At 41.6% G+C, this 16164-nt stretch overlaps 1 protein-coding gene across 1 annotated transcript in view; it reads right to left on the minus strand.

Moving 5' to 3' along the window:
* Positions 1-1817: 1817 nt before the first annotated feature.
* LOC149859560 (uncharacterized) overlaps positions 1818-16164 on the minus strand; it is a 197853-nt gene continuing 183506 nt past the window's right edge. Inside the window, 3 exon segments of the mRNA XM_090057903.1 lie at positions 1818-7085; positions 9839-9986; positions 14930-15110. Of these exon segments, the coding sequence (XP_089914029.1) occupies positions 6781-7085; positions 9839-9986; positions 14930-15110 (634 nt within the window). The 3' untranslated portion in view covers positions 1818-6780.

A 16164-nucleotide genomic window follows, 5' to 3' on the forward strand; every position in this document is an offset into this window, starting at 1 on the left:
ATCAGAAAGCGGGACATAGCTAAGATGAGAGGTCCTGGGAGATGCACAACCCCCTTCCCCCACAGCACAAAGGAGGGCTTTGCAGGGAGTCCCTGGAAGCCTGGAGAAGAGGAGGTGCATGGGGAGCTTGTGGAAGGGATGACTTTAACAGAAGAGACTTAAGTGGGCTGAGCTCTTGTTGGAAACACTTTGGGGGCGGGTTGGAGTGGAGGTTCCAGGTAAGCAGGCTTTGCTGCATATAATTCTTATAAATAGTTACATAACCAGGACACTTTTATGCCCTCTTCTCCCCGGGGCAGATGCCAATCTAGGCCTAACAACAGTCACAGAAACCACTCTCTGACTTGTTCCCTGTGATAATGTTTCATTGCATTAGGTAAGTGCTGTCCCCAGATAAATACTCTAGTTCTGTAACTGTTCTGTTGCATGGGCAGCTGACTGGACTGGAGAAGAATGAGTGAGACTCTGAGGCCATGTCCACACAAGCAAGAGTGTGTATTTACTTGGGGACAACTAGCATTGGGACACCTTGTGCTGCCACTAGTTGTCCCTGGGGAATGCCTGTGCTATGTGGCATGCAGCAGGTTTCCCCAGGTGGAGTAGAGGAGGCTTGGGCCAGTACTGGGCTGGCTCCAGCAACCTTACCTGGATTCCTAGGGCTCCTGGGACGAGACCTGAACCTGTTCAGCCTCCACAAGAGACGGCTGAGGGGGGATCTAGTGGCCTGTTACAAACTAGTCAGGGGGGACCAGCAGGCACGGAGGGAATCCCTGTTCCCCCAAGCACCGCCAGGAGTGACCAGGAATAACGGTCACAAGCTGGCAGAGGGTAGGTTTAGGTTAGATATCAGGAGGCGCTACTTCACAGTCAGGGCAGCTAGGGTCTGGAACCAGCTTCCAAGAGAAGTGGTGCTGGCTCCTACCCTGGGGGTCTTTAAGAGGAGGCTAGATGTACACATTTGACCCCAGTACTCTTTCCTGCCATGGCAGGGGGTCGGACTTGATGATCTGCTCAGGTCCCTTCCAACCCTACAAACTATGAAACACTTTCCAGATTTCACTCACCCATTCAGTACCTGGGAAGATGTTATCAGCTTTATGCCCATTGTGTCAGCACCTTGGCCCATCACTATTTGTTTCCCAAACTGTTACTGGCTTCCCATTCTAAGGAAGGGTCATGATATTATGACTTAACATTTAAGTTCTCTAAAGATAAGCTCAACCTCCTTCCACCAGCCACCACACCTGACCTGGCCAAAAAAACCCAAAGCTTAATGTTCATTTGCCTCAGGGCCTTACAAAAATTTAGTCTTGCAAACAAAAACTATCACACCAGCCTCACACACCTCTAGAACAGCAGTATTCACATAGGGGAATTCATATAACACCTGTGGACTCAAAACACTTGAAAGTTTGGAATAGCAGTGTCCAGTAAGGAAGATCGGTAGATGTTAATGCCACAGGATGTATGATCCTCTCACCTGAACTCCTTTATAGCAGATATACAAATACCTTCTACTGAGTCCTGCATTGTATCCAATAACTTATGTTTGATCTAACAGATATTCCTCAAGAAACTGGAGATCCACCCAGCTGTTTCCAAAGTTGCTCACCTTTCTTCCAAAACAATCCACCTCCAGCATCATCAGCATCCAGCTACTGGTCCTCACTATGCTTTGGGCTTCTACTTTAGGAGACATTTGATCAGAAGCTTCCTTCACATGAAGTTTGCAATTAAGTCTCTTCTGGAGGACTTGGCATCTCTCATGTTTGTGCCTCCCTTTGCAATAAAAGGATTTCCTTGCCAGTTACTTTGGTTTTGGTTTTTTTATAGAAATGCTTTATTGCTGCAGTCAACCCTGTGTATCACAGCACAAATAACCAATTACAGTTTAAGAAACTAATAGTACTTCTGCAAATGGTAATACTGAGAAAACGAACATACAGAAAAAGATACAAAACTATACAGTTAAGTTACTAGAAATTTACTAAGTAACTAAAAAAATTCTGCGGAATTGTGAAGTGTCTTGTAGAAACTATACAACACATGCCAGTGTAAAGTTGATTAAACAGTATACAATCACCTATCTACAAATGTTTTATCTAAATACAAGATCAGCTGTAATTTTTAACAGTTATCATCTATACAAAGACAAGTGCTTTCTAATTTTCAGTACTTCATTGGAATACATAGATGCTGCAATATTGCAAACTAAAAAACCCCAAGAGAATCACAAAATAAGTGGTCCTGTTTAAAAATTTTATTTGCATATCTAGGATAATGCTGTGAAAATCCAGCCCGCAAGAATGTTGCTTTTGTATTTGCCCCTCACAGTGTCAGAAAACTAGAGGGATCTAAACCAGAACCAGACACTCAAATGCCATTGAAGCGGTGTGCATGGAGGGACAACAAAATTAACAAAATAAACAAACAAAAAACTTACCTCCATAGCAGAACTCACTCTCTACAGAGAGCCACACCAGGCATCAAGATCCCAGTACTCCTTTGTGTTAGAAGCATTTGGCCTGTTTGTCACCCACCGAATTCAGTCATCCAGGGGCATGACAGTACTTCCCAAGTCCTCCCAATGCTGTTGGAAGGCCCTGCACACCCAAATTCTCTTCCCAACAGTAGGAATTAATGCTTAGGTAAGTGAAGCTGAATTGATAAAAGGTCAGAAGTCAAGAAAGATCACAATTCCTTCACAGAATCCCACTGCTATTTACCCCTACCAGTTCAATCTACACCTTTGTGAATTTTCCCTACTTCTGCAATGCATTTCATGATATCCTGGCTCTGAACACCAATGATCTCTGTGAAACTTGGTGTCCACGTCTCACTCATTTCTTCTGACTACAGGGCAACAATGTCATGCGTTTGTTTTTTTGTTTTGTTTTTTAATCTCCCGCCCACCCACATAAAAAGTTAGTTTAAGAGAATCCTGAGATTTCATAGGGGCTTAACATATGATGATCTCAAAGTGAATCAACCTTCTCTAACATGCATGTGTAGCTCTAAATGTGTGCTCATGACCCTGCAGATAGATATACAGGAAGGAGATTTCCTCAGCATAACTAGACATGTTGGACAGGACTATGGAAGACAGTGAAATGCACATTTTCCATTAGACTATATTTCATGATGTTCCTACTCTGCAGAAAACAACCAATGCTGAATCTGACAGTCTATATATAATGCTGTAGTAGATAAATTAAGCTACTGTTCTCTTTGACTCAAATTCTACTCTCACTTATACACCAGGAGGCCCATTGACTGTGCTCAGGAATCTTGGGTGTAAGATGAGCCAAAAATCCACTCTAGTTTTACCTGATTATTGGAAAAGCATCCAAGACAACAGGCTTAGAGTACCTGATTTGATAAAGAATGGTCATTGTCGTGATCAAAGTCCAGGGAGAATGTTAAAACTTGCAGAATGAGGGTAAATGCTTTGCAGCCCTTGTTGATGGCCTTTATTATACCACCTGATGGCACTGTGGTAAAGAAGCAAAATGTAGTTTTACAGTCCATTGGGCAAGAATCAACATGAGATACCTTGATAGGATGAACAAAAGTCAGCAAGAATAATAAACAAATGATCAGTTCTGCAGCTCTTACTCACAGTTCTGTTGCTTTCAAAAGGGCTACACACAATTATTATTTGCCTTGGTAGGGGTTGAAATACTATACCCTAATTTCACTCAGAAAAGATGAATTAGGGACAGGAACCTTACAGCATCCCAAATCTTCTCAATGGGGAGAAGGTTTGCGGACAGGAAGGCAAAGATGGTGGGAGCAGCAAGGGGCAAAGTGTTGGGGAGAGAGAAGGGGGAGGTAAGGCAATAGGGATCAAGCTGCTTGATTCCCCCATTGCCTGCCTTCCCCACTTCCTGTCCCCATGCCACTGCAGTGGTCCGGGGGATGAATTTAAGACAACCCTCCAATAATTCGATTTTATACATGGAAAATGATAACAAATTATTTTTTTCCGTGTATAGAATGTGATTATTGGAAAGTTGCCTTAAACTCAGAATCATCTTGGATTCTGATGAATACAGTCAATTTAGTGACGTTTCTCAAAGGGTTGTGGATTAGATAGGATGACATGTGGCACCAACCTAAAGGAAGCTGTGTGTGTTAATTTTTAATCCTTGAAGGCTCGTATGTATGGAATTGTATTAAGAACAGGATGAAGGCATTGAGGACCTGGTATTCAAACCTACCTGAGTATACTTATATAACCTTCCACAAAATAAAAATAAAACACTGCATTATCTGGGTTCCAATACAAAGACATGAAATCAATAGCACCCCACATAAGACAGTTCAGAAAGAGGCCCCGTATAATTGCACTTTAGAGTGTGGCAGACACAGGAAATGGACTCTGCAGACATGGAGACATGATGACTGCAGCCAAGATGGTGGAAGTGAGGTTTCACCTGCCTACGTCATGTAATCCTGGGACATAATGGCACCCACCACAGCACACACAAGTGCATCTTGAGAGACTGTCCAAAAGCTTGTGATATTTTCAAGCATCTCAAGAACAGGGGACCATGTTATTAATGAAGACTGAAGCCAGTAAGCTTGAAGTTCACACACATGCATGTGTATGCACACACACACACCCCACACACACTTTGAAGACCATAGGTCCATGTCCTCTTAGTATGTTCCCTCTTCTGCCTCATAAGAAGCTGATTTTTAATTCAAAAGATTGAGAGATAAATAACTCAATTCCACATTTCAAGAAAATCTCCCTGATTTCTTACTGTTCTTCCATTCTAGGATCCACAAGAGGAGACATGTTCATTAGGCCCAATTTATGTTCAATACAAGTTTTATTTGAGAATGGACTGAGAAACCCCTGAATAAGGAGTCTGAGGTCCAGGCCAATATTTCAAAAGATTTTCTAGTGAACTGAGAGGTCCAGAGCAATTTCCACAAGAGTCAAAAGGGAAAAATTCTCATTGATTTTACAGGGAGATTGACCGAGTCCCAGTGAAGCAAGTCATCATTCGAACATAGGAGCTATTTCATAATGACTTATTTCCCCCTTATGTGTGGCACTGACACACTACTCTGCATAAATTAAACCTGAGTAGCCTTCACTTTAACTCGACTGTACTTGAGGCAATGATTTCCCAACAAAACACAACATATTTCCAAACTTCTAGATGCCTCTATCCAGTTTACACTATGGTCACAATATGCCCCAGCTGAGATGACCCCAGATGTGCCCATTCCAGTCCCACTTACATGCTCCAAGCCTGGAAATGAGACAGTAAGGCTACTCCAGGGTGTCCCTCTGGGGCTGTTCTCAAGCATAGCCGAGTCCATGGCCTTGAGACCTACCATAGAAGCATGCCCTGGAATAGGCTAAATGCCACCTTTCCAGATATGGAGGGTGAGTGGCAGTGTGTAGTCAGGGCACGATGTTTCCAAGTGAGAACAATAGTGGTGCAATGTAGATACACCCACACGGACTATAGAACTGTGCCTCTTTCTGTTCAGCAGCTAGTTCAATGAGCCATTTGCAAAGTTAAACCAAACCAAACTAAACCCACTCTGTCCAAGAAATATATCACAATCTGAGTTTAACAATCTTACCTTTGAAGAGACTGAAATTCTTATGCAATATTTACTCCTTATAAATTATCTACACTGTCAAATAATGCACCTGCATAATGTCAAATTCTCACATGAGTCACACAGGACACAGCATTAACAAAGGCAAACTATGTCCAGCTGTATTAACAGTGAAGAGTTTTTGTTTCATTTTGTTTCGTTTTTTTAAGAGCTCACATTTTTCTAGTACAGCATCACTCTTCTGCCAGAGGCTTGGGATGAAAGTTACATCAGGAATGTGTTCAGGTCTGTTTACTGTGTAGCTGATCTTTTTAAAAAGCAAAACAACCCCTCCAAAAGAGAACACTGCGGCCATTACACATTAGAAACAAACATTTCTACATCCACTATTCTCCATATACAAGTCACAAGTGCAATATTCTTCCACAAATTTGCTCCTGAAAGGGGGAAAGAAACTCAAGAGGCAGATTTTTTAGTGTTACATTTACTATGAAACCATGGGCATGTGCCGGAAACCATATTAGCTGTTTTTTGTTTTTTTTTTAATAAGGCAAAAGGTTTAGAATCTAATAGGATGGAAGTGGATCAGAAGTGAATATTAAAAAGGGATATTCTGAAATGAGACATTCTTTCAAGTTTCATTCCCATTGGACACTTATATTACAAAATAAAGATTTTTAAAAGTGCTATATGCTTTGTGAGTCTTTTATCACAATATGTAAAGCATAATTTTACAACTGCTGCCTAAGTCAAATGTTAGTGGCAGTGTTAGCAGTAAATTAGACTCTAGCTCTCTCCTGCTTCTCTCTCAGCTGCTCCTCGGAGTTGTATGCAATGTTATCCCACACGCAATCTGAGCTATATTAAAGCTGTCTTTCTAAAGCAGCGTGATCCATAAAGCCAACGACAGTTTACACTAGGGTTTGCCATGCACTGAAGCCTTGCTTCACAACCAGATTTCCTGTGTCTCTTTGCTCAGGTCAGTCCGAGAAACAAAACACTGAGAGGTATGCAGATGATAACATATTGACAGGTATGTCAGAGCATTTAAAAATGTAAAAAAAAGAAAAAAGAAAAAAAAAAAGTTCATCTGCCAGTCATAGGCATTTAGTTGATTTGAAAAGGTAGAGCAGTTTGAAGTAAACAATGATGTTTTAGGTCTTTGAAAACATAGAGGATAAAACCCCCCAACAATCAGACATGAAGGATTTCTGCACCACAGTCTTCTGGCTCCGTGTAATACGAAGAGTTCGTATCTGAATGGTGAACACCAAGCATTTCTTTATTTTCAAAGTTTGGCTCCATTAGTGCAGGTTTTTCAAAAATATTTTTTTTGCTAGTTTCTGGACAGTTTTGTACATATATTACTCGATTATAAGCTTTGAGTCTCTTCCACAGTTGTACGTACACTTTGCACTGTACGTACATAAACAGAAGTCCTCCAGTAAAACCAATAGCTACAACCACCAGCTTAGTCCAAAATGGCCACTCCAAAATCCCTGGAAGAAAGTGAGGGAAAAAAGGTCCAAATTAATACCAGTCAGGCCACACTATCTATAAAGCACATCTTTAAGTGAGGGTTTGCAGGGTTCCATCAATGCAAACAGTTTATGTTTTAACATCCCACACAAGGCAAATATAAACAGGTCAGCAAACTTTTTTATACCCTACTATTTTTAAATGGAGCATTTATGAAAGAGGAAAAAATGAGTAAATGAAAGCATTAATCCATTTATAAAAGAGGATAGATGATGCAATTGCTGCAATAGCAAGGGACTACACTTGGGCATCTAGGAAGTCTCTTCCAGCCCTAGGTTCCAATGTGTGACCACAATCTGTATGGATCCCAACTATAAAAAATATGCCAGAATAATGGTAGTTTGAATTTGTCATCCTGGGTTTCTAGCCACTAGATCTTAGTATCCCTTAGTTTAAGGGGAGCATTAATATTAAATATCTTCTCTTCATTCAAGTACTATGCATCTCAAACCTCTCTACTATTGACTAGTCAGGGATACCGCAGGAAAGACTACTGCCTTCATTTTGATCCATGCTTGTTCACTTTCCTAAAACAATGTATAACAGCATATCAGAATCCCAGCTTTCTAAAGATTCTCCATTGGCTCGTACTTGGCCACTTGGAACTGCATGACAACGCTGGTGACAGACCCCAGACCCTGACCCTCTTGTTCCAAAGGTAAGAATCCCTGCCCCTTGGTTACACTTAAATCCCCATTATTGATCAGCAGCACACACCTAGGACTAGGGACCTACCAAAATTACAATTTCATAGATTTCGCAGAAATCATGAAATCCAGCATTGCTCATGAAATCCACGAAAAAGTCTTACTGAAAATAAAATGCGGGCTGCTCAGAGTGAGCCAGCAGTCCTCACAGCACTACGGCCCAGCTCCTCAGCCCACCAGGGAGAAAAGATGGGTGGGGGGCAGGTCTGCCTGCATGAAGGGCAGTCCAAGGTGGCTGCCACCCCTGGCCCTCTTCACTGATTGGCTGAGGGTTGCCTGGGATGTGGCCCCACCCCTCTTCTGGCAGTGAAGGGCAGGGTGCATGATGGAGAGCCCTCCCTTTGCAGCCAATCAGCGGCAAGGGGCAAAGTCAGTAAGTCTCTTGCCCAGAGGCATGTTGGAGGATGGTGGAGGGGGGCCACCATAATCAGACCATGAATGTGGTGGCTGGCCATGCTATCTCCCCGTGAAACTGGTCAGCTGCCTCCCTGAGTTAGGTAGACCCCCTAACTATAACACCCAGCTGAACGGTTGTGATCCATCCAGTGCAATGCAGTGACCGCTGCACCTCTTCTCTCTCAACTCACTGCAGTTCTCACCAGAGTACTCGCTCAACCCGTTTGGATGCCAAAGCAGAGTACTGTGCATTAAGTACTAACTATTCATATTACTCAGTTTATGCTCCTCTAAAACATTTATCATCTAAAACAACCTGAAGGCTATACGTGTTTGAAAGCATATGCTTTTCATAATCATACCAAACCCCCAAAATTAAAAAGTCAGCAATTTTTGCTGCACATATGAAGGATGCTATCAGATGGGAGAAAGACCAGAAGCTTTCAATCAAAGCAGCTTCCTGACTGAAGAAAGAAAAAAAATAATCAAGAACATTCAAGCTAAACTGAAAATGAAAAATGGCAGTCATCAAAAGTGTACAGTTTGAAGGCTGGCTCTACCCTTGAGAAAGAGATTCTAACATAACTTTATGAGCTTGTAGGTTTATTAATGCTCAACTATTTGCACGGCAATATCATTCCAAATAACACTTGCTTCTAACTGCCAATCCTGCAATCTAAAATTCAAGCTAGAATTAAATCCTAGCTACAAAGTATCTACAAATCCTACCTACAAAACAGCAATTCACAGCAAGTTAAAAGCGGGCAGGAGCTTGCTCCAGAGCAGTCTATGCCAGGTAATTGTTTGTTAGCCCTCTCTCACTTCCATGGCAAGTTAAACTTAAAACCACAGTGATTTAGCCTGTTTTAGGATATACTTCCCAGCTTAAATTTCACTTATCATAGGGTAAAACTAGCACAAAGTCATCAGATCAGCTGTTCAGTGAAAAGTCCCCATAAAAAAAGTGTCATACTGGGTCAGACCAATGGGCCACCTAGCCCAGTATCCTGTCTCCCCACCCACTTTTAACTTGCTATACTTTCATTGTTTGTCCAATATGAAGTATTCTGGTTCACATACTATGTGACAATTAATCAAGGCAAACTGTCCTTTGGAACACCAGTGTATACTTATTCTGCAAAGGAGTGGATTTTAATAAACAATACTCCTGAATTGAAAGGAGAAACTGAATTTAGATCTTGGTCTGTTAGCTGTGTTGGTCAGCAAGATTAAAGAATAATACATAGCAAACACCTAAGGCTGTATCTAAACTTAGGAAATGCACTAGTTTAAAAACTAATTTATTTAAACAAGTGCAAATTTGCATGTGAAAACTCTGAATATTGGGATTGTTATATGAGAAAACTTGTTATATGAGATTAGTGTCCACACCCTTTCATTTCATAGATGCAAGCTAAATCAACATAAGACAGATTTTGGTTGATTTAAAAAAAGTGTCCACACACAAAAGTTGCACTTGTTTTACAGTGTAACTGATGGAAGTGTGGCTATATTTCAGTTGCTGAAACCAGAAGCTCTTACTGAATAAAAAAGTTGTATTCCCCTTTGCATTCAGTCACCAACAGGATAAAGAAAACATTGTGACATACCAGTAGTCTGTCCCTGTTTAATCTCTTCAGCAGTCCGGTCTATGAGGACATATAGAGACCACACGACGCAGGTGATGGCAATGATATGGAATGTTACAGAGCACATGATCTTCCTCCTCTCACTGGCTGTCATCTGCAACTTCTCCCACTAGTAAGAAACCCAGAAGGCAGAGTGAGAGATTAGAGATGTTTGTTCTAGCAACAGCAGATGATCACAAGAACACTGGTAAACACACTTCATAGGCAGCAGATTGTTTCCCTAGACTCACAGAAGCGTTTCTTTAAAAGAGTGATGTGGTGTAGATGCCCTTACCCAGCATGTACCACTTCAAGCAGCTGAGACTGGGACTTGATGTTTTCTCTTTCTTCCACTGACTCCACTGATGTTCCCAGAGCTGAGTGGGAGCAGCACTGGATTGTTAGAGCTGTGCTGGGTCAGGGTGCACTGCTACTCGTTAGGTCAGTCTGTGCAGAGGGGCTTGAGCCAGGAGTGGATCCAGGATGGGGTTGTGCGGGGAGCATAAATGTATGTACAGCGAGTTCTCTAAGCTCACCGGCATGTCAGCGCAACTCCTGCCAAAGCTCTGCACATGCTGCAAGGCCTCTGAGCTCACCAGCTGACCAGCACAGGGTCTGGCCACAGCCCCTGCTTTTATGCAGCTCTGGAGACCAGAAATGAGTGCTGCTGCTGCTTGTCCATGCTCTTCCCCGGCCGTTGAATCCAGCAGACGGGGCAGGAGACAGGTGAATGGTGGCAGTGTTCACCCCTGTACTCTGAAACAATGCAAAAGCAGCTCCAGCAGGAGCTACGCCGACATGCCAGGGAGCTCGCAGAACTCACTGCACATGCGTCACGCAGCTGACGTGGGGAGTGTGGCTGCAGCCCTCTTGCTTCCCTTATGGATCTGCCCAAGGCTTGAGTTATAGATGATTAGCTTTGTGATTCAAGTTAAGACTGTTTGGTCCCTGTCAAATGAGAGGTTAAGGCGGGTGGGGAGGGAGTGGGGCTGGAAGGGTAGCAGCTGGTACAGCCAAGCTCTAGGTCAATATTCAGAATGGTCTTGTGTACTAATATAACAGAAACTACTCTAGAAGGGCATGTGCAACTCAGCGGTCAGCATGTGTGACGAATCTCTCTGTACCAAGCCCAGAGAGAGATAAGAATACTGCAAACCCCAAATGCAGAACCTGCCAGTAGAGATCCATGCTGTCAGTTTGGGAAGCTCCCCATTTGAACTCTTACATACATTTCATGCTAATTATTAAACAATGAAAGCTGTCACCTACTTTATATCCAATGTTTCCAGGCACTAATGTAGAACTACCTTTCCCCAAGACAATGGGATGTTCACTTTTATCAGTGAGAGGAAGCAACAAGCTAAGTCCCCAGATTTATGCCTATTATAATAACTCTTCTAACCCCATCAAAAACCACAGATTCTGGCCACTGCTAAGAAGGAAAACTGAAGAAAAAGTAGAGAGTTCTTACCAATACTGAGTGCTAATAATCACTCAGAAATGGCTTTGGCTTTTGCCTAGAGATCCTTAGAATCCATCAGAAGCTGCTTTCCCATTTTTAACCCAGAAAGCATAATTTTGTTATAATGCTTTTCAGTTACTTCTCCATATGTACACATCAAGATAAACCCTGCACACACCTTTGCTATATGCATTGTAGACATAAATTGTTTTCAGTTACAGCTGTGTAAACCTGTAGAACTGCATTTGACACCAAACAGATGCATTTAGTACACCAAAGCCTTTAAGACCAGAACCAAAAATGATATAGGAACCGAGTAAGGACCACCTGCTTTGACATGACTGGGGAGTCCCAGAAGTGGCAGCAATAGCCCAGCTTCTATGAACGTGAGAATACTGGCTCCAGCAGGTAAGCAAGAGGAGTTGTTTTTTTGTGTGTACTACTAACAAAGGACTCTTCAGAGCAGCCCAAGGCTGATTTTCAGGGATTTGGGGTGCCCAGAGCTCAACCTGAGGTAGGAATTTTCAGGTACTCAGTACCTCTGAAAAATCAGGTTTGAGATCTGTGAAACATCAGAATTTTACATTCTCTTGGGGGGGTGGGGTTTAGCACAGTAGCAGCCAAACGTTTTCTACTTAACAATTTTAAAGCAGAAAATTGAACGATCATCTAAATTATTTTCTCCACAAGAAGTATTTGCTTTTCACATACAATTCTGATGGTCTTTGCCATTAAAAAACCCTGACACCTGCAACTTGAAATATTTTGGTTTGGCAATGCCATTACAAAGTCTCACGACAGTCGCAGTGTCTAAGCTGAGCTCCCTCCTTGGACTACATCTCCTATGACTGACTTCAGTCTGGAGTCTGAAACTCCCATGGTGATGGCTTCCCTCCTCTAACATAACATGGTGCATATTGGCAGACAGAGGTTCAGTCTGGTAATACAGGAGCGTGGGAGCTGGAGGCACTTGAATTACAACTTCTATGAAGCAACATTAAAAAAAACTGGAGGTGTGGACACAGATTTTTTTTTTTTAATGTTACTGAAATTCAAAATGTTCTGTGAAAAATTTAGGTGTAAATTATTCCCTCATTTTAACTGAAATTTTCCCTGAAACTTCAACCTATCCATGTTTGGCCAAATTTAAATTCAGAGCTAATTTTCTTGTTTCCAGCCTTTCTTTTATTGTGCAAAATCTTTACAGAGCTAGTTTGCACCTGTTTTAACTCCTCTATGACCCAGCATTCAATTTAGGATGACCATTTGGCTCCTAACCTCCAAGATGCATCTGGGGTACTATTTGACCCACATTACTCATAAGCTCAATGGCTACAAGGCTATTTTCTCCTGATTGATGAGACATCACATAGGAAGAATTGAAGACAGGATGCCAACATTTTTCATCTAATGCAGTTTGAATCTCAGGAACACTTTTGAGAGGCAATTTCCATTTTTTTTTCTGTTTGTTGCTCTGTTTCTATTTTAAGGATCTGGTAAATCACATTTTCAGAAAGGACTATTGATTTTAAGTGACCTAGTATTTTGCTTTCTTACTTGGTATTCTTTAAAAGGTCCAGATTTTAAAAAAGAGCTGAATTTTTACACAAGGGGCACATCTACACATGCATTTAAGCATGGGTAAATTTAATGTGCATTAAGTGATTTTTGGCAGGTGTCTACACGTGCACGGACTTGGCACTAAAGTTAGTGCCAAGTCCTTGCAGCCCTGCCATGTGCCCGGTCGTGACTAGAGCTAGTGCCTGGTTGTGACTATATGTGTGTTAATATGCTTTAACTAATCATGCCTAAATTTAATTACCTGCATTTGCAGGTAATCAAATTTAGGTGCAATTAGCCTAATTTCACCATTCTGCATTAAGGGCACACATGTGATATGTATTAAATTAGGCTAATACATATTAATGCGTCTCATGTAGACACTCCCAAGGCATCTCAAACTGGGCATCCATAGTTACTAACCAATGTGTTAACTTAGGCTACTGCAGAGGTTCCCAAACTTTTCCTTATTGAGTACCCCCTTCCAGATTTACCAGCAGCCCACATACCACCACAGCATACATTTTATATTTTAGCTCCTTAAATTCCAATTATTATAATGAAAATTAAATCCACCATTACACAATTTCTCCCTTGTACCCCCACCACCAAGATGTCTTGCATACCCCCAGGAGTACACATACCAGAGTCTGGGAATACCTGGGCTATTGTATATGTACTGGGTTTGTTGTGGTGTGTGTCTGTACACATGTGCATGAACATGCACAAATATGCACCATTTCTGACACAGTACAGCAAAGATGACCAAATTCTGACCCATATGCCCAATGGAACCCATGTTTCATGCTGCAGCTCGTACCTAGATTTCTCTGTACTGAAAAGACATGACTGGCAAAAACTACAGGATCCATAATGCAGTGCTCCATTTGACCCAAGAAGCCTCTGCTCAGTTCAGCATCACATGCCCAGCCATTCATTTTGCAGACTGTATTTCCGTATTACAGTGTGAAGGACCTGAAATCTCTTGTACATTCTGCATATTTGGAGTGGCTTTTGGAATCCCGACAAGTTTCTGTTACAGCCCTTGGCAGGGTATATTTTGGATTCTTGGCCCTACATGCTATAGGATCATCCTGTTTGAATTTAATCTCCATCACTTATTTTAGTCCCAGATGGAGATTACTTTTATTAGTTTATTTATCACTGGCAAACATAGCAACATTTGCCAATTCTAAGAATATTAGAGTTATACATCCAGAAATCCTGATGTTGAGCACTGTTTGTCTTTGAAAGCCAGAGATATCTGGGAAAAGGGAAAAAACTACTAAAAAGAAGCTGAATATGTACTGTGACTTATAATTAAGTATCCTTACCGCAAGATTGCTAAAATCCTTTAAACAAAGATGCTGTAGTGCTACCATGCATTTCCAATACAATGATAACAGTGCAAATATTTTCTGGGTGAATTTAAATTACACTGCAAATGAGATTCTGAATTTAACAATCATTTGCTCCATTGTTTTTTTATAAACAACTGGCAGACTACATGAATAGATACATTCTGTACATAAATTTGTAGCTGGAGATTCCAACATCTCTGAGAAAATTCACAAGCCATGCAGATAACTGTGCACCAAAAACCTTGGGTATCAACAGGTGTTGCATCTCTGAAGGATGACTTTGGGGCAATGATAGGTTCTGACAAAACTAGACTTTTGTACATTGTGTATTCAGAGTAACAGCTGCCAGCTTGGCGGTCTACAATAAACGTTTATTGCTACTCCTATAAACCTGGCAGAACCAATACAGCTCAGAAAAGGACCTAGATTCTCTTCTGGCTCATATAGCCTCAGCAGGCTTCTAACTTAAGTCCTGACAGAAAACCATCACTATGGCTAATGCATGAAGCCAGAAAGACTCCAGCTTAACTCAGATCAGCCATTTATAAAACTGACCCCATTGGATAGGAAACCACTGAGTGATAGTAAACAGAGTCACATTGTGCCATGTTAAACAGTCATTTTTTGAATGAAGCAGTTTCAACCATGCTTGAATGAAGCAGTTTCTTTGGAAACAATCCTTACACCTACCTTTCTTAAAGGCTTTAATTTGGTCTCCATGATGAACTCGTACTTGCAGAGTTCACAGCATCGGGTGTCTGAACTCTTGATCCATTGCTGCAGGCAGGCTTGGTGCACAAAATGAAGACTTCCTGTGCAGTGACAGGGGGTTATCAAGGGACTCTCGTCATCTCCTTCACAGTGACATATCCTGAATCAGAAGCAATGCAGCTCATTAGAAGGAGACAGAGCAGTTGGAGAAGCTGAGGTGCCATAGAAGAGGCAGGAATAAATGCGTGATGACAAATGGTCACCCATTGAGGATCCCAAAAGAAATATTTCATAAAAGAATATATCCATCAGCTAAAACATAAAATACCACACAAATAATGGTGCACAGGCACTGCTAACCACAGCTCTATAGCAGACGCACAAGGTCTGAAAAAAACTGACAACAAAAAAGAGAAAGGGGGGGGTAAGAAATTACAACATGGCATCTCATCTACTAGAACAACAGTACTTTACTGAAAGTGGCATTTAAGCGGTATGGATGACACTTCCCAAAACAGGTCATGTGTGGAGAGATGTGAGGCTAATTGGAACTTGCAATTAAAACAAATCTACAGTAAAGCTGGAATTTAAGCCTCCAGAGCTATACAGAGATACCTTAAACCACTCTGCCACCACACCCTATAAGAGGATGAGGGCTGTGATAACACACATTACACTTAGTGCTCCCCATTTGCCCAACTCACCAATCCCGGCAGAGTCATGGACTCTCCCCACTTAGAAAGGTACAGGGCTGGAGGGCTGCCTCTGGGTGCCTCAGATGTAATTAAGCTTCTTCAGCTTTACCGTTCATTTAGATTATACAGCTATAGTTGGTTCCTAAGCCATGGATGTGTGTCAAGACCACAATCTGGCCTATCACTGCCACTGGGATATTTTATCACACTTTTTACCTAAAGCCTCCAGATATAAATATATCTGTGAAAATGAATTGAAATATCTTAAAAAATCATAACTAAATTGATCCCCCCCAAACTGAGGAAGCAACACTTAAATGGCCACCCTTGTAACAACAGTCAGCAAAGCACATTATTGCTCTTTAAGCTAAAAAATTGTTCAATTTGCCCTTTAATATGTGTAGCTTATTCTTTCAGATATTCTTGGCTTTGGCACCAATGAAACCATCTTGGAACACAGACCTGAGAAACGAATCACTTTGGGGTGCAAAGAATTCATTGACTCAAAAAGGAAGCCTC

This window comes from Crocodylus siamensis, chromosome 7 (genome assembly GCF_052110815.1).
Source record: "Crocodylus siamensis isolate JL-2025a chromosome 7, ASM5211081v1, whole genome shotgun sequence".
In the NCBI taxonomy this organism is placed as follows: Eukaryota; Metazoa; Chordata; order Crocodylia; family Crocodylidae; genus Crocodylus; species Crocodylus siamensis.